This window comes from Pteropus medius, unplaced genomic scaffold (assembly GCF_902729225.1).
Source record: "Pteropus medius unplaced genomic scaffold, Ma_sr-lr_union100, whole genome shotgun sequence".
Lineage (NCBI taxonomy): Eukaryota > Metazoa > Chordata > Mammalia > Chiroptera > Pteropodidae > Pteropus > Pteropus medius.
Window position 1 is genome coordinate 5,425,827 of NW_024352947.1, and position 19,853 is coordinate 5,445,679.

The 19,853-nt window shown below is 38.8% G+C and overlaps 1 protein-coding gene across 5 annotated transcripts in view; it reads left to right on the forward strand.

The window, feature by feature from the left end:
• The window catches only part of CHRM3 (cholinergic receptor muscarinic 3), a 467,593-nt gene extending 448,621 nt beyond the window's left edge, over window positions 1-18,972 (forward strand). For 4 of the 5 annotated variants that reach the window (XM_039850305.1, XM_039850303.1, XM_039850304.1 and 1 more), the window contains exon 4: window positions 10,734-18,972. In XM_039850305.1, the coding sequence (XP_039706239.1) occupies window positions 10,753-12,525 (1,773 nt within the window). In that variant the 5' untranslated portion in view covers window positions 10,734-10,752 and the 3' untranslated portion in view covers window positions 12,526-18,972. The remainder of the gene's footprint in view (window positions 1-10,733) is intronic. The other variant, XR_005650141.1, reaches the window with a different exon arrangement.
• The last annotated feature ends 881 nt before the right edge of the window (window positions 18,973-19,853 follow it).

Genomic DNA, 19,853 nt, shown 5'->3' on the forward strand with positions numbered 1-19,853 from the left:
AAATACACAAATATTTACATAAGATATATACTATCGTTATATAAGTTTTATTGTTACCTAAGTCAAATCATGTTTATTCATCACCCCACAACTTGCTTTTCTTAACGATGTATTTTTAGAACTTTCCATGTTAATACATATATAAGTTGATTACTTTTGTCTACTGTAGTAGTCCCCTTTATGTCCCCAGATTTTTTATTTCCCCTTCCCAAACCGATGGTCTTTCAGTTTTCTTCATTTTTGTCATGGCAACAGGTGCTTCTGCAAACCTCCTTATGCCTCTCTCCTTGTGTACATACGTATGTAAGAGTCTCTAAAGGACAGACACCCAGAGATTAAATTGCTGACTCATGGTGTAACTGATACTGCTAAATCACATTTTTGTAGTATTTGAATCAATTTATTTAGTCTCAGTGAGACGAGGGTGGGTCTTTTTTATTTGCCTAATGTTTAGGCCAGTATACCATTCCTCCTTGATCAAAGACTTATCTCTAAAGCTGTGTCTCCCAGAGAATATAAAGTCTACTTTGAAAAGCAAAAATTGATCATGGTCTGATTTCTTTTTCCCTGCATTTCTGCAGTAATAACCCAACCCTGAGTACACAAGAATTGGAATTGGTGGCAGGGAGGCAGTACATCAATTAATATTTCAAAGTATTAGCCACCACACTGCCATGTTTCTTACCATCTCTGTAACCCACAGAGAGTAGATGGTGGTGTTCCGGTTTGCTTGCTTGCTTGCTTGTTTGTTTTTACTATGATAAGGACACAATATGAGATCTACCTTCCTAACAGCATTTTGAGTGTACACTACAGTATTGTTATGCAGCACTTACTAATCTGGCATGACTCTATGTCCATCGAATAGTGGCTCCTCGTTTCCCACTCCTCCTCCCACCCCTCACCCCCCGGCAACCACCAATCTACTCTCTGCTTCTATGCATTCTATTTTAGATACCACATGTAAGTGAGTAATTTGTCTTGTGGTTTCACTTGCATAATGTCCTCAAGGTTCATCCATGTTGTCACATATCATAGGATTTCCTTCTCTTTTGTAAGGTTGAATATTATTCAATTGTATATACATACCGTATTTTCTTTATCCATTTATCTAGAGATTGATAAATATCCATAGATATTTAGTTTGTTTTCATATTTTAGCTATTGTGAATAGTGCTGGAATGAACATGGAAGTGTTACTATTTCTTCAAGATGCTGGCTTCACTTCTTTTAGATAAATACCCAACAGTGGGATTGCTGGGTCATATGATGGCTTTGTGATTTATTTTTTGAGGAGCTTATAGTTTTTTTGCATAGTGGCTGCACCATTTTGTCTTCTCATTAACACTGTACAAGGATTCCAGTTTCTCCACATCTTCACCAACATTTGTTGTCTTTTTTTTTTTTGACAATAGCCATTTTAATAGGTGTGAGCTGATATCTCATTTTGGTTTTGATTTGCATTGCCCTGATGATTAGTGATGTCGAGCAACTTTTCATGTGCCTATAGGTCATTGGTATGTCCTCTTTAAGAAATGTCTATTCAAGTCTTTTGCTTATATTTTAATGGAGTTTTTTTTTGTTTGTTTGTTTGTTTTGTTTTGTTTTGCTATTGAGTTGTAGAAGTTTCTTATGTATTTTGGAAATTAAATCCTAATTAGATGTTTGGTTTGCAGATATTTTCTCCCATCCCGTAGATTGCCTTTTCACTCTGTTGATTGTTTTCTTTGCTGAGCAGAAGCTTTTTAGTTTGATATAGTCCCACATATCTATTTTTGCTTTTTTTTGCCTGTGATTTTGGTGCCACATCTATGAAATCATTGCCAAGACTGATGTCATGAAGCTTATTTTCTATGTTTTCTTCTAGGAGTTTGAAATTTCATGTCTTATCTTTTTAAGTCTTTAATTCATTTGGAATTGATTTTCATATATGGTGTAAGATAAGGGTCCAATCTCATTCTTTTGCATTTGGATATCCAGTTTTTCCAACATATTTGTTGAAGAGGCCATCCTTTTCCCATTATGTATTCTTGGAACCCCTGTCAGAGATCAATTCACCACACGGATTTATTTCAGGCTCTCTGTTCAGTTACACTGGTACGTAGGTCTATCTTTAGGCCAGTGCCATACTCTTTTAATTACCCTAGCTTTGTAATATGTTTTGAAATCAGGGGATGTGATACCTCTAGCTTTATTTTTCTTTCTAAAGATTGTTTTGGCTACTTGGAGTTCTTTGTGGTTCCATATAGCTAATATAGTTTTATGGATGAAGAAATGTGGTCTCAAAGAAGTCAGGCAATTTGCCATGTTTATACTCCTTTTCTGCCAACCCAGAAATCAAACCCAGATCATCCAGATTCTAAAGCCTATGGTTTCTCAACTGTGTTTTGCTGCTTTCCAATGAAAAGTTATTACTGATGATAAGATCATCACATTTATTAATAGAAGTAATATTAATGTATTTCATTGTATCGTAGCGTCAGATGAATACCCATGACTTCCTGGATATTTCTCCTTCATAGCTATGTCATAATGGGTTTTTGTAATGTATTGTGCTCATAATTTCCACTTCTTATCCAGAAAGCATTCTTTTCCTCAATGGCATGTTCATCTACTAGATTTCTGTTCTTTTTGTTGTTGTTTTCACGTACAAAGATATTAAAAGAAAACTTGAGTGTAGTCATCTGAAGTGAACGAATGGATATTAACTATTAAGTTATAAATTATTGTCCTTTGGATGTTGTATAAGATGGATGAGCGAGTAACTACAGGCTATTCTCCTTTAACGGTTCTTTTGTAACATTATTTTTTTTGCTCAATTTATAATGTATACCCATTGTATGATGGACAGAGATTAGAACATGTTAAAAATAAGAAAAAGCACATACCGAAACTTTCAAGGTTTATTAGATATTGAATTAATGTTGAATTATAAGAAAAACAATGGCCATTGGTAGATATGCCAACATATTCAGGTCAAATATCACCTGCTTGACGGTTTGTTACTCAAAGGTTTTCTAATAATTAGTCAGAAAGCCCCTAGACACTAAGTATGTCAGAATGAATGCAATCTAGAGAGCTAGTCCAATCTGGAGGTGTATTTCCTCAGTTCCGGTTTCTTTTATATTCTGTCTTCCAACAAAGCATGATTGGACTGGAATATGACTTGTGATGCTCTTAAGATTCACAGGATGAAATGAACTAAAGAGAAGAATCGGTCTTTGTCATATTTCCAAAATTCTTACTTGCATTCTTCACTAAGATTAGTCAACTGGTCAACTGAGCAAATTAAGTTGCTATTGAATTTGCACAAGCATGATGTGATTATCAGCAGAGAGCAATTTCACATTGCCTAAAAATCATTGTGCTTTTTAAAATGATTTATTCATGTTCCTACCTGATCTAGCGGGTCAGAGCAGAGTCCTGACACTGAATTCAGGCACTATCATAACGACTTAAGGCTAGTAGTGATTCAATGAGAAGTGTGAATGTCAATGATGACAGTTCTGTTAATCAGGACCCTTTCAGCTGCATGTGAAAATAACAAGTCTCAGGAAGCCTGGCAACAAAGGAAACAATTAGCCCACGTAACTGGCAAGATCAGAAGGAGGAGCTGACTTCAGAAGTGGCTAGATCCAGGTTTGAGAGGACATCATGCTCATCTGTCTCTATTCCCCACATTTGCCCCCATCTCTATGTTTACTTGCCTCTCAGATTTTCCATGTGAATATAAATAGGTCACTGACACCTAAGAATCCCTTTCTTTCCAGCATCCATATCAGCTCCCCAAATTTACTCTTACTGCTCCTATTTGAGCATTCTTCAGGCCCATTGCTGAAGTAGAGAAGTCAGGACCATGTGATTGATGCCCATCCACGAGTACATACTATGGATGGCAGGCCATTTCCAAAAGAATGGCTAATGGTAAAACAAATAACAGACATTCATAATGCACAATGTTGACAAGAAGAAAAAAAGATAAAAGAAGACAGATGTGTCATCAGCACAAAATAAAGCACTGGCTTTATTGGCCATTATATTTATGTATAATAAAATCAGCATGGTATAAGTAATGGAAATAAGTCTGCAAAACATGATAGATTCAATGAAACACGAGAGCAGAGACTTACAAAATGTTTCAGGAATTATAAAATGTGTTGTAGAAGGTTATATGAGGTTCAGAGCACATCAGGGGCTGGGATGGGGAGAGAGAGTAGGAGGAAGGGAGGAATGTAAGATGGTCTGTAGTAAAACCCAAATAGTAGACGGTTTCAGGAAACTTAGCTACAATGTCCAGGAAACTCCGAAGTTAAAGATGTTGGGAATACAAAAGCTTTTCAGAGCATTTAGAAAATTATCAAGGGTCTGGTGCAGGAAAAAGAGAAGCATGTGATAAACATTCTGTACTGTCATTTATTATTGTACTGAATTGAGTTCTGAGAATCCTGACAGACAAGCAAAGTGAGATCATTGTTTAATTAAAAAAATAATAAAATAATAATAGCAGACATACACTTATGTTGCACATACTACGTGCCAGGCTCTGGTCTAAATACTTTATATATTAAAACATTTTGATGAGAAACAGTTTTTTTGACCACTTACTATTGAATTCTAAGTTGAAATTATCAAGAATTTATTCCATTATGTAGTATGTTTTGTTTCTATTTTTTCCATGAGGAAACTGGAACTCAAGAGGTTAAATAATACCCAATACTTCACTCTCAGGAAGTGGTCGAACCAAGTGGATCCATGGAGAAATTAAGTAACTTACCCAAGGCCATCGAGTGAGGAAGAGGACGAGCAGAGACCAAACCCTGAGGAGTGTGGCCCCAGGGTCCCTACTGCCCTCCCTGCCTTTGATGACACTTCATTATTTCAGCTTAAGCCACAGTTTCATAATAAAATCATTATAATGGAAAGATTTCATAATAAAATATATTATAATGTATTTCTGCTATACCCTAAGGTTATTCCAAAATGTTCTGTGTGAATCTGACTGCAGTCCTTTGAGAGGTGCTCTGATATGCAATATCTAAAACCTCGATTCAGAACTCTGGCCATATGCATGTGCATACATATTTGCGTGTAAAAGTTTAGAGTTGAACATTTTTTTAACCAAGAGCCTAAACTCAAAGTAAGTGTCTTCAATAGATTTTTGCTACAATGATCAAACATCGAATTCATCCTTTGTGAGGACTGATTTGCTGAATAAAGCCCACAGTGATTGACAGTGTGAGGCTTTCTGGACCAGTTGTATCTTTGAAGTACAACCATGGAGGTTCCCAGAGGATGGAATAGGACTTAGCCAAGACTTTCCATGACAGCCTGAGGGTCTTACTGGTGATGCATTAGTTGTAATGATTCTTAGTTATTTATATATTTGGTAACAAGTGTTTGAAAGAACTAATTGCAGTTTTATAACTAATTATATGCAAATGTGTGTGGTGTTAAAATATTTTTTTATCACTGAAGATATCTATGTACTAGGGGACTTATAGTCAAGATGGTAAAGTAAGTAGAAACTGTGCTTGCTTCCTCTCATGACTACATCAAAATTACAACTAAATCATGGAACAAAACCCTTAGAGAACCATCTGAAGACTAGCTGAACAGAAGAACAACTAAGGGTATAAAGAAGAAGGGACAATGAGACTGATAGGAGGGCCTGAGACATGGAACAGGCAGGTCCCTCACCCACAGTGCATCAGTTAAGAATCAGGAGAGATAATTCAGCTGCCAATGTTCTCCCTGAGGAGTGAGAGTGTCAGGCCCACATGTGGCTCTGCAGTCTTGTGCACCAGTGCCGAGAAGAGTTCCAAAATATCTGGCTGCGAAAAACAATGAGGATCGTGTTCAAGTAACACAGAAGGAAGCTGGAGACCTGGATTCTGCATGCCTTAAAGGGCCCTCAGATAGACTCACTTGCTTTGGGCTCCAGCACAGAGGCAACAGCTTGAAAAATGCCAGGAGTACACTGGGAGGAACTGAATTGACTAGCTTTAGGGCAAGGGCTGGAGGCACAAATCTCTCTAGGAAAGAAGCGCTGTCAGGCATTATTGCTCCTTTGTTGAGTCCTCAGTCCACTCAGCCAGCAAGCACAAGCAGGCACCAAATCAGATCTCTCCATTAACCTAGCTAACTCCATTTGCCCTGCTCTGGTGATTTTCGCTGACTCAGTTTCATCCAACAAGTACACCAGCCTTGAGCTGCATCCAGTGGCTTTTTCACACAAGCAGTCTGCCTCAGCTTGTGTGCACTTGCCTAAAATCTCTCAAAGGCTCAAAATCCCCATACAAGAAGCAGCTGACCTCAGCATGCCCTATACCTCTTGCTAAGTGTCCCCAATCCCAGTACAAGTGGCAACTGGTCTCAACTTGCACTGTAGCTCCCATCAGTGGCCTCAGGCCTGGCATAAGCTGCGGACAATGTTGGCTTGGAACATAACATCAACTAAGTGGCCACCAACCTGTCAGCTCAAATTGTCGTGCCCACGAAAAGGTCCCAGGCCCAGCACTACTGGCAGCAGGTCTCAGATCACAACACATCCTCTCCCGAGTGCCTCCAAGCCCAGCACAAAAGACACTCACCCACATATCACTTTCTAGCTTCCAGTAGGTGGCCCAAAGCTGGGCACCAATGGTGGCTGACTTTGGCCTGCACCAGAGCCCCTCCCAAGAGGCCCCAGAATCAAAACACCCAATGGCCAGCTTCAGACCACAACAGAGCACCATCCAGCCAGCTCCACAAATGATGCACCAGAAGGGCCGACTAGGCTGGCATCAGAGCCCTATAAAAGTGACTCCCATTCTGTGGGGTCAGCCCCCACACAACAGCTCATCCATTGTAATCATGACTAGCCCTCATGACCAGTTAGCCTAAGGGTCAACCCTATCCACTGATATGACAACAGCAATCAAGGCTCAACTACAACAGGAGGGCACACACAAACCACACAAGGGACACTTGGAGCACCTGGCTCAGGTGATCAGGGAGACTGTGTTACTGGGCCCCACAGGACACCTACTACATAAGGCCACCAAGTCTGGGAAACATAGCAGATCTACCTAATACATAGAAAGAAATGCAGGGAGTCAGCCAAAATAAGGAGTGAAATAAACATGTCACAGATGAAAGAACAGATGAAAACTCTAGAAAAAGAATTAAATGAAATGGAGACAAGCAATCAATGAAATACAGAGTTCAAAACACTGAATATAAGGATGCTCAATGAACTTAGGGGAAGAACAAATGAACTCAGTGAGAGCTTCAACGAAGAGACAAAAACTTAAAAATAATTGAAGTGAAGAATACATTAAAGGGAATCAACAGATGAAATGAAGCAGAGTATTGAATCAGCAATATGGAAGACAACACTCAGAACAACAAAAAGAAAAAAGAATTTTAAAAAGTGAAGATAGTTTAAGGGACCTCTGGGACAACATCAAATCATGTGGGTAGCAGAAGGAGAAGAGAGAGCAAAGGGTTGAAAACCTATTTGAAGAAATGATAACTGATAACTTCCTTAACCTGCTGATGGAAATAGATTTACAAATCCAGAAAGCACAGAGAGTCCAAAACAAGATGAACCCAATCATACCAAGACACATCATAATTAAAATGCAAAAGTTAAAGACAAAGAGAAATCTTAAAAGTAGTAAGATAAAAGCAGTACAATGCAGAAGAGCTCCCCTAGGATTGTCAGCTGATTTCTCAACAGAAGCTTTGCGGGCCAAAAGGGATTGGCACAAAATAGTCAAAGTGATGAAAAGTAAAGACCTACAACCAAGATTACCCAGCAAGGCTATAATTTAGAATTGAAAGAGAGGTGAACAAGAAAAGACAGAAAGAGTTCATCACCACTAAACCATTATTTCAAGACATGTTAAAGACATTTCTTTAATTACAAAATGAAAAATAAGAAATATAAATAAGAAAATTAGTGTAGAAAAACAATTCTCGCTGACAAAGCCAGCAAAAGCAGTGGCTCAATCAACTAGTACAAAGGTTAAAAGGCAAAAAAAGGAAGATCATGTGTAATTATAACAATAAATTAAGGGATACACACAAACATACACACACAAAAGAAACAGAACATAATGACATAAACATAAATATGGAGGAAGTGAGTAATACTAGTAGTGATTTTAGAATGTGTTTAAACTTAAACAACCATCAGCTTAAAATAGACTGTTATAAATATAGTTTGGTATATAGGAAGCACATGGTAACCACAAGCCAAAAATCAACAAGAGCTATACAAGAAATAAAGAGAAAGGAAGCCAAACACAACACTATAGAAAGTTATCAACATACAAGAAAAGAAAGCAAGAGAATAAGGAAAAAACAGAGGACTGCAAAACAATCAGAAAACAATAAGATGACAATAACTGAAAACCTATAAATAATTACTTTAAATATAAATGGACTAAATGCTCCAATCAGAAGACACAGGATGGCCGAATAGATTAAGAAAACAAGAACTGTACATATGCTGCCTACAAGAGACTCACTTCAGATCGAAAGATAAGCACAGACTGAAAGTAAATGGATAGAAAAGGATATTTCATGCAAATGGAACTGAAAAAAAAAACAGTAGCAATACTTATATCAAAGAAAAATAACCTTTCAAACAAGGGCTGTGACCAGAGAAAAAGGGGACTTTCATAATTATAAAGGAATCGATCCGACAAGAGGATCCAACTCTTGTAAACATTCATGCACCCAAAGTAGGAGCACCTAAATATCTAAAGTAAATTTTGACAGACATAAAAAGGGGAAATCAGTAGTACTACAATAACGATAGGGGCTTTCTCACCCCATTGACATCAATGGATAAATCATCTAGATGGCAAATCAACAAGGAAACAGTGAATTTAAATGATACTTTAGACCAGTGACTTAATATTTTTAGGACATTTCACCCCAAAGCAGCAGAATATTAATTTTTTCAAGCACACGTAGAATATTTTCCAGAGTAGACCACATATTAGGCCATTAAAACAGAAACAGAATAGAGTGCCAGAAATAAACCCATACCTGTATAGTAAATTAATATGACAAAGGAGGCAAGAATATACAGTGGGGTAAATACAGTCTATTCAATAAATGGACAGATATATGCAAAAAAATAAAACTAGACCACTTTTTTATACTATATGTAAGAGAAAACTCAAAATGGATTAAAGACTTAAATGTAAGACCCAAGGAGATAAAACTCCTAGAAGAAAACAAAGGCAGTAAACTCTTTGACATTGCTCTTAGAAATATTTTTTCTACTATATCTCCTCAGGCAAGGGAAACGAAAATAAGTAAATAAACATATAGGACTGCATCAAACTAAAAAGGTTTTGCACGGCAAAAGAAAACATCAATGAAACAAAAAAACACCCTAGAGAAAAGATTTGCTAGTAATATATCTGATAATGGGTTGATATCCAAAATTTATAAAGAATTCATACAACTTAACACCCAAAAATAAACAAATTAAAAAATGAGTAGAGGACCTGAATAGGCATTTTCCCAAAAAGGACAGCTAGCCATTAGGCATATGAAACAATGCTCAATGTCACCAAACATCAGAGAAGTACGAATTAAAACCACAATGAGATGTGACCTCACACCTGTCAGAATGGCTATCATCAATAAATCAACAATGAAGAGGATGTGGAGAAAAGGGAACTCTCATGCACTGCTGGTGGGATTGCAAACTGATGCAGCCACTATAGAAAACAGTATGGAGATTCCTCAAAAAATCAAAAATAGAACTACTTTATGACCCAGCAATTCCACTTCTGGGTTTTATCCAAAGAAATCCAAAACACTGATTTGAAAAGATATGTTCTATGTTCATTGCAGCATTATTTACAATAGCCAAGATATGGAAGTAACATAAGTGTCCATCAGTATATAATTGGATAAAGAAGTTGTACATATATACAATGGAATATTACTTGACCATAAAAAAGAATGAAATCTTACCTTTTGCAACAACATGGATGGATCTAGGCAGCAATCCCCAACCTTTTTGACGCCAGGGAACGGTGCTCCTATGAGAATCTAATGCCTGAGGTTCTGAGGTGTTGCTGAGGTGGTGATGCCAGCGCTGGGGTGCAGCTACAAATCCAGATGAAGCTTCACTTGCTCGCCCACCTCTCACCTCCTGCTGTGCAGCCTGGTTCCTAAGAGGCCATGGACCGGTACCGGTCCACAGTCCGGGGTTTTGATATTCTTCATTCCAATGAGGCTTAAATAGATGTGTTGCCTTAAAGTCACTTACGTTTGAAGCCTGGGATCGGTACATGCCCACATGATTAAGATGCAAATGAATAAAGTAGCCTGATGATAAAACTATGCTGGCTAAGTATCATATAAGCATCTAATATTTTCTCCTTTCTCTTTAAAATAAGAGAGGAAAGGAAGATTTTGTCTGATAGCAGCATTATGTGGACGTATATGTGGGATATATTTAGAAATGTGGAAAATGGAGGGCAGGGGGAAAGCACAACGTTCAGTGCATGCCATTAGCTAATCGTGCTACCTTGAATAAATCAGTCTCTGCCTGTCCTAAATTCCTCACCTTCGAAATAAGAGAATGAATTTTATGTTTTGGCCTTTCTGAGAAGCAGAACCTTATACTAGGGCTTCTATGTTTTTTAAAGTATACAATGCAAAGAATAAGGCAAATGAAGGCAGAAATTTTCATAACTCCATCTTTTCTCTTTTCTCCCCAGACTATGTCAGAGAGTCACAATGACCTTGCACAACAACGACACACGCTCGCCTTTCTTCCTGAACATCAGCAGTTCCTGGATGCATGGCTCCTCAGATACAGGGCCGCCCCCAGGAATTATCACTCATTTTGGCAGCTACAACATTTCTCAAACAGCTGGGGATTTCTCTTCTCCAAACGACACCACCAGTGATCCTCTGGGAGGTCATACCCTCTGGCAAGTGGTCTTTATTGCGTTCTTAACCGGCATCCTGGCTCTGGTGACCATCATCGGCAACGTCCTAGTGATAGTGGCATTTAAGGTCAACAAGCAACTGAAGACAGTCAATAACTACTTCCTCCTAAGCCTGGCCTGTGCGGATCTGATTATTGGGGTCATTTCAATGAATCTGTTTACTACTTATATTATCATGAACCGATGGGCTTTAGGAAACTTGGCCTGTGACCTCTGGCTTTCCATTGACTATGTGGCTAGCAATGCCTCAGTCATGAATCTTCTGGTAATTAGCTTTGACAGGTACTTTTCCATCACAAGGCCACTCACGTACCGGGCCAAACGAACAACAAAAAGAGCTGGTGTGATGATAGGCCTGGCTTGGGTCATCTCCTTTGTCCTTTGGGCTCCTGCCATCTTGTTCTGGCAATACTTTGTTGGGAAGAGAACTGTGCCCCAAGGGGAGTGTTTCATCCAGTTCCTCAGCGAGCCCACCATCACCTTTGGCACGGCCATTGCTGCCTTTTATATGCCTGTCACCATTATGACTATTTTATACTGGAGGATCTATAAGGAAACTGAGAAACGTACCAAAGAGCTTGCTGGGCTACAAGCCTCTGGGACAGAAGCAGAGGCAGAAAACTTTGTCCACCCCACAGGCAGTTCTCGAAGCTGCAGCAGCTATGAGCTTCAACAGCAAAGCTTGAAACGCTCTACCAGGAGGAAGTATGGCCGCTGCCACTTCTGGTTCACAGCAAGGAACTGGAAGCCCAGTACTGAGCAGGTGGACCAAGACCAAAGCAGCAGTGACAGCTGGAATAACAACGATGCTGCCGCGTCCCTGGAAAACTCTGCATCCTCTGACGAGGAGGACATAGGCTCAGAGACAAGAGCTATCTACTCCATTGTGCTCAAGCTTCCAGGTCACAGCACCATCCTCAACTCCACCAAGTTACCCTCATCAGACAACCTGCAGGTCCCCAACGAGGAGCTGGGGACAATGGACTTAGAGAGGAAAGCCAGTAAGCTGCAGGCCCAGGAGAGCATGGATGATGGAGGCAGTTTTCAAAAAAGCTTCTCCAAGCTTCCCATCCAGTTAGAGTCAGCAGTGGACACAGCCAAAACCTCTGATGTCACCTCCTCAGTGGGTAAGACCATGGCCACTCTACCTCTGTCCTTCAAGGAAGCCACTCTGGCCAAAAGGTTTGCTCTGAAGACCAGAAGTCAGATCACTAAGCGGAAGCGGATGTCACTCATCAAGGAGAAGAAGGCAGCCCAGACCCTCAGTGCCATCCTGCTCGCCTTCATCATCACCTGGACCCCCTACAACATCATGGTCCTGGTGAACACCTTCTGTGACAGCTGTATACCCAAAACCTATTGGAATCTGGGCTACTGGCTGTGCTACATCAACAGCACCGTGAACCCTGTGTGCTATGCCCTGTGCAACAAAACATTCAGAACCACTTTCAAGATGCTGCTACTGTGCCAGTGTGACAAAAGGAAGAGACGCAAGCAGCAGTACCAGCAAAGACAGTCAGTGATTTTTCACAAGCGTGTGCCGGAGCAGGCCTTGTAGAATGAGGTTTTGTCAATAGCAGTGACCAAATGCACACATCAACCCACAAACCTTAGGAGGGGGATAAGGCGAGGGTAGAGTGATTTCTGGTGATGATAAAAAATGTTTTTTATCACCCAGATGTGAAAGAAGCTGCCTGTTTACTGACCCATTGGATAAACCCATTTTAATACAAAAAGTCAAATGCCAATTCAGCACAAAAAAAGCATGTTACTGAATATAAGGAAATTTATTCTGAAGTACACTTTAAGTGTTTTTTTCTTAAAGAGGAAAAAGAGTTGTTTCATAGCAATTATACACCTAAATTGATCTGCTTGGTTCTTTTCGTTCCCATTAGTTCTGGAATCTTAGCTAAGCTAAACTAGCTGGCCCAGTTGCCACGTTCTTTACAAGAACCCCGAAAGTGTTGATACAGATCCCTCGTGGAGCACGTCAGGCTAGTGAATCCAGGGTTCTAAATCTACTTCATATATTGCTAAGCGGGATCTTCTTGTCCAAGTAGGGCTTTTTGTCTTCTCTTTGGTGTATCGCTAAACTCTATTTGTGGACTTGATTATTGATTCCTGCAAAGTACTGTTTCATGCAGTTCAAGTTTCTTACAAATAAAAATATATAAGTGTGTGTGTGTATATGTGTGTGTGTGTGAACACACACACAGTGTATATAATATAATGGGAATCACTGAACTGGCAAATTATTCCTGCAATATATGATTTCAGTACTTCAGTAACTGAATTCTTGAGCATCCTAACACAACATAAAAGTGAAATAAATGCGGTGAAATGTTTAGAAAACCAGGGCTATTTTACGCAAACCACCCTGCAGACCGTGCAGCAGAGAGCAGCCAGGACTTCCTGGCAGGTCTGAGCAGGTCACAGCCTTGTGATTCATGTCAAGTACCATGGCTTGACCAGACTCAGTGTCATCTGTCTCCTTGTTGATACCCTCAACCAAGCTAAATCAAATCGGGCCCCTCTGAACTCAAAAAATGAACCACAGCCACATGCTTGAATTTAATCGTCCATATCTGAGTGTTTCCCAGCAAAATTTCTGCTATCTAAACTGCTTACAATTCAATAATAGTGTCGCATTTGAATGTCATGCACAGCGATATTTATGGCAAAGCAAAAAGACATTGTGGGGGGCTGATGGAGAATACGGTATGCAATGTCTTGCTTCCTGGTATCTTGTAAATGAAACGCTACACCTTTGTTACTTAGCCATTGCCAGTGCTTTCTGGTCTTTAAGATCTTGTGACCCTCGCCCAGTAATAGGTGGGGCTTAGGAAGTCACATATCCTCTAAAGAAAAAATTACACTTTGAAAAGTAATGCTTCACATTTATTTCCTTCCATTTTGAAACAATGATTTTTTAAATTCTCTTTTGAATTGACCAAAATGCAAAATGTTCTGTTGGGGGATAGGAAGGATTCTACTGTTGCTGTCATTTTTGTTGCTACTGTAATTGTTGGGGTTCTTTCTTTTCCTTTTGCTGGGGCATGTAGGGAAAGGGAGGGTAGGGTGGTGGGGCAAGGGGTCGGGGCTGAGGAGAAACCTCACCTTTGTACAGGGCTTCCGTGATGACCGGAGCCAGGGTAGAAGCTGCTTTGGTGTTCTGTGTGAGCTGGTGTTTACAGGCAACTTTGACAACAGTGGAAGTATACTCAGTGGTGTCTGTATTTCTGAACTATTTAATTGCGTGTTATGTTTATATGAAGAAATATTTATGCATACTTCATCAAGTATCTATTTAATGTTGATAAATATTACTCTTCAATCTTCAGCTGTGGTACCTTGAAAGTGATTTTTTAAGGTCCACCTGCACAACGAGTAGGGTATATTGAGGTTTCATGTGGTTAAGAGAAGAAAAAACATCATTCTGTTGGTATCAGCAAGACCTAACTCTTTCTAGGTTAAAAAAAAAAAGTCAGCTTTAATTTCAACATAAATGTTTAAAACCACTTTTTAGTTAAACCCGATGAGAATTAAACAAAACACCCTCCACCATTGTGTGAAATACATGACAAGAGAAAAAAAGCAAATCAGTGTAATTGAAGGCATTCTTTCTGGCCCATGTTCAACCAAAGAATAAGAAAAAACAGAGACTATTTCTAACATGTATAAGCAAACTACAGAATGTTGTTTATCCACCTGTGAAACGTCTAATGATCAACTGCATCTATATTTAATTACTCGAGTTGGCCTGACATTAATAAATATGTGAGTGCTGATTCAAGTCTCCCCGTACTTCAGTAATTCCATATTTTTGAAACTCTGAACCTGCATCCCCATCAAAGGGCTGTTTCTTGTATTAAAAACAAAACAAAACAAAACAAAAACTAGAGAGAATTCAATTTTAGAAATAGAAAAATCCTAAGCTTTGGAAGAACTGCAAAGGTTAATAACAATTCTTCTTAAACATCATCCTTGTGCAATGCTGTTGCTGACAATGGCAAAAAAGAAACAAATCCAAGACTCTAGCTCTTCTTTTTCATTACCGGTTTAATTAGAAATTTTTTTTCAAATCTCTTATAAATGAAAGCTGCTTTAAAATACTACTGACGGTGTTTATGGAAAGGTTATGTCTAACTCTTAGGTCATTTACAGAGAAGAAAAATAAAAAAAAAACACATTATTTTGAATATGGAGAATTTAGATGTATAATCAAAGATGTAGTAAGTGTTTGTAATTGGACATAGTTGGACCTGCATTTCTCATTAGAGATAGTATCCAGCATTTACATAAGATAAAATGTCTTTATCCCCCAATGGGGAACATGCTCTTTTATTCCATATGAATCAGGTTTACAGAGCTTTCATGATTATTCACTTTAACTTAAAAAGCAAAATAATCAAACCTAAAATAAACTACACATGAACTGCCCCCAGAACACACACGCGGACACGCAGACACTTCCATTCTCCATTCCCCAGGCCTTTTAGGTGGACGAGAGAAGTGAGCTGGTTGGGCCTCTGTCCCTTGGCTTTTCTCTTCTTTCCATTATCTGCCTGTGGTCTCTCTGCTAGCTCTCCATGTTGTACTGAACATTCCTTGCCTTAAATCCAGCCCTGACTCTCTATAAATATGCCCCATTTCTGTTCACTCTTCCATGTATAATAGTTATAGACTCTGACAGAAAGAAAACAAACAAGAAAGCACAAGCATTAGAAGCTGCAGTGGCTAAAGACCCAGGAGGCAGACCAGCTTTCTCTGTCCTCCCCCCTGGGTTGCAGATGGGCAAGTTCATTGCTCTGGAGAGGATGAGAACTCTGTGTGCCGACTGTGAGAAGCAGGAGGGCAGAGCTCTGATGCAACAGTGGCTGTCAGGTCTACTTCAGAAGGGAAGAAGGAAGCCGAGACTCAGGCACAGTGGAGAAGCCTGATGTAGACTAATAGCGACAGAGCCTAGGGACCCTCTCAGGTGTCCTGTGCTTACCTGACTAGAGATGGTCCGCAGATGGGGACATAATACTGAGAAATTGGACAGTCCATCACAACAGATTCAGAGGACAATGTCACAAAGAAGCACTGAACTTAGGAGGAGGAGCCCTGAGTTCTTGCCCAATTCTGTCACCGTGTAGTTACATATCCTCTGTCATGCGCATCATTTGCCTTAAACTCCCTGGGATGTCTCCTTATGCTCAAGCTAAGCGACGACATTAAAGCTTCTCTAATTTGCCTTCTGGTCATAAACAGGTGAAAACACATGCCGATAGGTAAGTAACTACAGTGATGAATGTAAAATGGTATATCTGGTGAAAACTTGAAAATTTCTGATTTTATGCAGTCATGTATCACTTAATGATAAGGATACATTCTGAGAAATGCGTAATTAAGTGATTTCATTGTTGTGTGAACATCACAGAGTGCACTTACACAAACATGATATATAGCCTACTACACACCTAGGCTATATGGTCTAGCTTATTGCTCCCAGGCTACAAACTTGTATGGAATGTTACTGTACTGAAGCTGCAGGCAGTCATAGCACAATGGTAAGTATTTGCACTACATCTAAGCAACTCATCAGAGAAATGAAAAATACCCCTGAACCACAAATTCTTCCATGCCTTACTGGACGTTCAGCTACATCGTAATCTAACGGGAACACCATTGCGTATGCAGGCCCTCGTTGGCATCATTACGTGGCACGTGACTAAATGTCCATCAGAGCTACACACTTATCATATTTCAATACAACAAAATTTAAGGAACTCTCATGTTTTATTGGCAAACCTGGAATTGTATTGTTTACAAATACAACTCCAGCCCAGGACCATCACCTGAGGGCTGACAACCAATAGAGTCACTAGGTAGCTGATGTTCATTTTGGTTTTGCAATCTTATTTCTTATAATGGTAATGAAACTGTTTAGAATGCAACACCCAAAACAGTTATCTTTTTTCCCCAACTTAACAAACTCTACTTCTATAACCTCCTACAAAAGAGTATTTTTTCTCAAATATAATGTGCAACAAACATGGTTTGGTCAACAGTGTAAGCTCCTGCCCACTGTAGGTTCAAAGGCAATTTTACTGCTTTCCTTTATAGGCTCAAGTCATGCTCTCTTTCTTTGTGTTTTCATGACACTATATTGTAGATATTCAGCTTCTACCAGGATTAATACTGTGTGAGTAAATGCTTCATACCTAAGAGCCTGGTTTCATGCACAGTAATCCCCATGCTCTTTAGAATTGAAAAGTTCTATTTTTCATTTTAGGGCTTTTGTGTTACCGCCTGAGACAGGAGGCTCATGTTGAGATGAATGAGTAAGGTCAAACTCATAAAGTGACTATATTCAATGTAAATTTGTTTTATCGACTGGTCCAAAACAGGCAAATATTTGTGTTATTTTAATTGGACATACATTACATTCACAGCTTCACGATCACTTGGACATGAGGAAGTGGACACCATAATGTTTTAGTAAAACGTCGGACGTGTGGTTGCTCTACTAGAACCACAAAGACTTGGCATAGAGTTCTGATGCTACCACTCTGGTAGCACTGGGACCGCTGTAACCAAGCACCTGGAGATACAAGGTGGCTCACACCTCAGTTACATTAGACATTCCACATGAAAGGTAAACAGAAGATGCTATACCATCCATTACAGAGACGTATTAATAACACTCTCTTCACCTAAATTAGAATTCAGTAATCCTTTCTTAAACTGAAAAGATAATTAAAATTTATTATTGTTCTTTCTTTAAATCCAAAATACTTAACAACTCAGTAATTTATATACCAAACTCCAAGCTATTTTTATCCTGGATTCTGTGACTTCCTCGATAATAGAAAATGGGTCTTATTCATCCTTGGGCTGACACAATATCTGTCAAACAGTAGACATTTAAAAAATGTTTAATGTTTAATAAACTATTAATTAATATAACAAATATTTATCAAAATTATGTGCACATCAATGCCCCTTGTTGCTACTGTAGTCAGGAGTTATTGAACTGGAAAGTAACTTAAAGGGAAAATGGTTTCTTAATCTGATGGTAATCTAATAAAATATTACTAAACAACAAGGAGAGTTTAAATAGATTTGAAGTAGTAAATATAATTAAGAGTATAGAAATTAAAAAAAAAACAAAAACTCTTTCTTTTAGCCCTAGAACTCAGAAACTCTTTACCAGATGAGTCAATTCTACCTAGTCCTTCCCGATCGTCCTAGGAAAAGAAGTGTTGGGAGAGCCTGAAGAGTACACATATATATGCTGTTTGCTTGTACAGTGAAGGTCTGTAGTTTGGCTTAAAGCATTCTTGCATGAAGTTCTGCTTGGCATGGAAGTTAGGAGAGAATTCATTCTGTTCAGCAAGCAATTCAAGAAAAGCCCTGTCTCATCTTCATTCCTCAGCCTGTACATGGGCATTTTCATCCTGTAACATGCGATACTCCAGAGAAACTTCTTTGGGGCTATGCTTAGAGATATGTCAAGGCAACATTTTGAGCAATGCCCCCCGCCCCCGCCCAACACACAAGAATTGTCTCTAAGTTTGGTGCAGGTCTGAGGGATAATTAAAATGAGCTTTCAAGTTGGTGAATCAGCACGTTGATTTTTCTTGTCAAGAAACTTTCTGAGAATTGTCTATGAAAGGTGTAGTGATGCTCACATCTTTCTAACTCCTTAGGGTGCAAAGAAAAATGGCTGTCCAAAAAGAGGTGGCTATATATTTGCTTTGTAAGCAAAAAGCATGTATCATAGTTGCATTTAAACTAGTGTCCCCATCTTTATCAAAGGCACTGAATTTTACCTATTTTTATTTTCTAGCGGCTAACACATTCTCAGTAGTCATTGTAAGTATGTCATATGACAATTTTCATTCTTTTTTCTAAAAACAAGTCAATTGTCTGTACTTTAAAATGATGCCTGCAACTTTGTGGTGATATTATCCTCTAAGTTTAGCAGTGAAATAAGGAAATAAAACTATTAATAAACTAAGAATGTGGTTTGCTTTCTTTTTAATCCAAGGTCTGTAATAGAGCAGCAGCTTTTTATTCTATAAAAGAATAGAGTACATTGTAAGTATAATTCCGAAACAGATTATCTGCATTGGTATCTCTCTTTTTTGCATACACGAGAACTTTCTTCCACCACTGACATAGCTACTGTCATAACCCAAAATACTTATAATAATCATGTGTTTAGGAGTATGTATTAGCATGTATAAAATTTATCTTTACACATAGTCCTTATTCCAAGTGTCCATGTGAAAAAATATTTATCTCTGGATATATATATTAAAAGAGAGTTTTCTATTTCTCTTTTTAATAGAAATGTTTATTTCTCCTACCCCCTTTTATTAGAGTTGTTATTATTTTTTGGACCCATCAGAAAAGATTTTCCTACTGAAAATAAAAATCAAGTGTCATGTTTTATTGCATTGACTTTAAAATTACTGCACGTGTAGGTAAAAACCGAAGTTGCTGTCAGCAAGACAAGAATTTTTTTTTTTAATAGCTTGCTTGGTTGCTTTATGGTTACTTTACTGTTTCTCAGCCTGTGCCATAGAAACCAAATGCTGCCAGTCAAGAGTGGAAACTTCCTGACTTTCATCTTGCAAGTAAGAGCAGGAAAGTTTTCTTAGTCTCTCTCTCTCCCTCCCCGTTTCCCACTTTCTAAGACCCTCTTTGTGTCTCAACATATATCAACAGCAATTATCTCCTGTTGATTCTGATAATATTCATTCCAACAGGTACGAGGTGATATTTCAATGTGTTTTAATTTGCATTTCCCTGATAATTAGTGATGTTGAGCACATTTTCATGTAATTGTTGGCAGTTTGTATGTCTTCTTTGGGGAAAAGTCTACTTGAGTCCTTT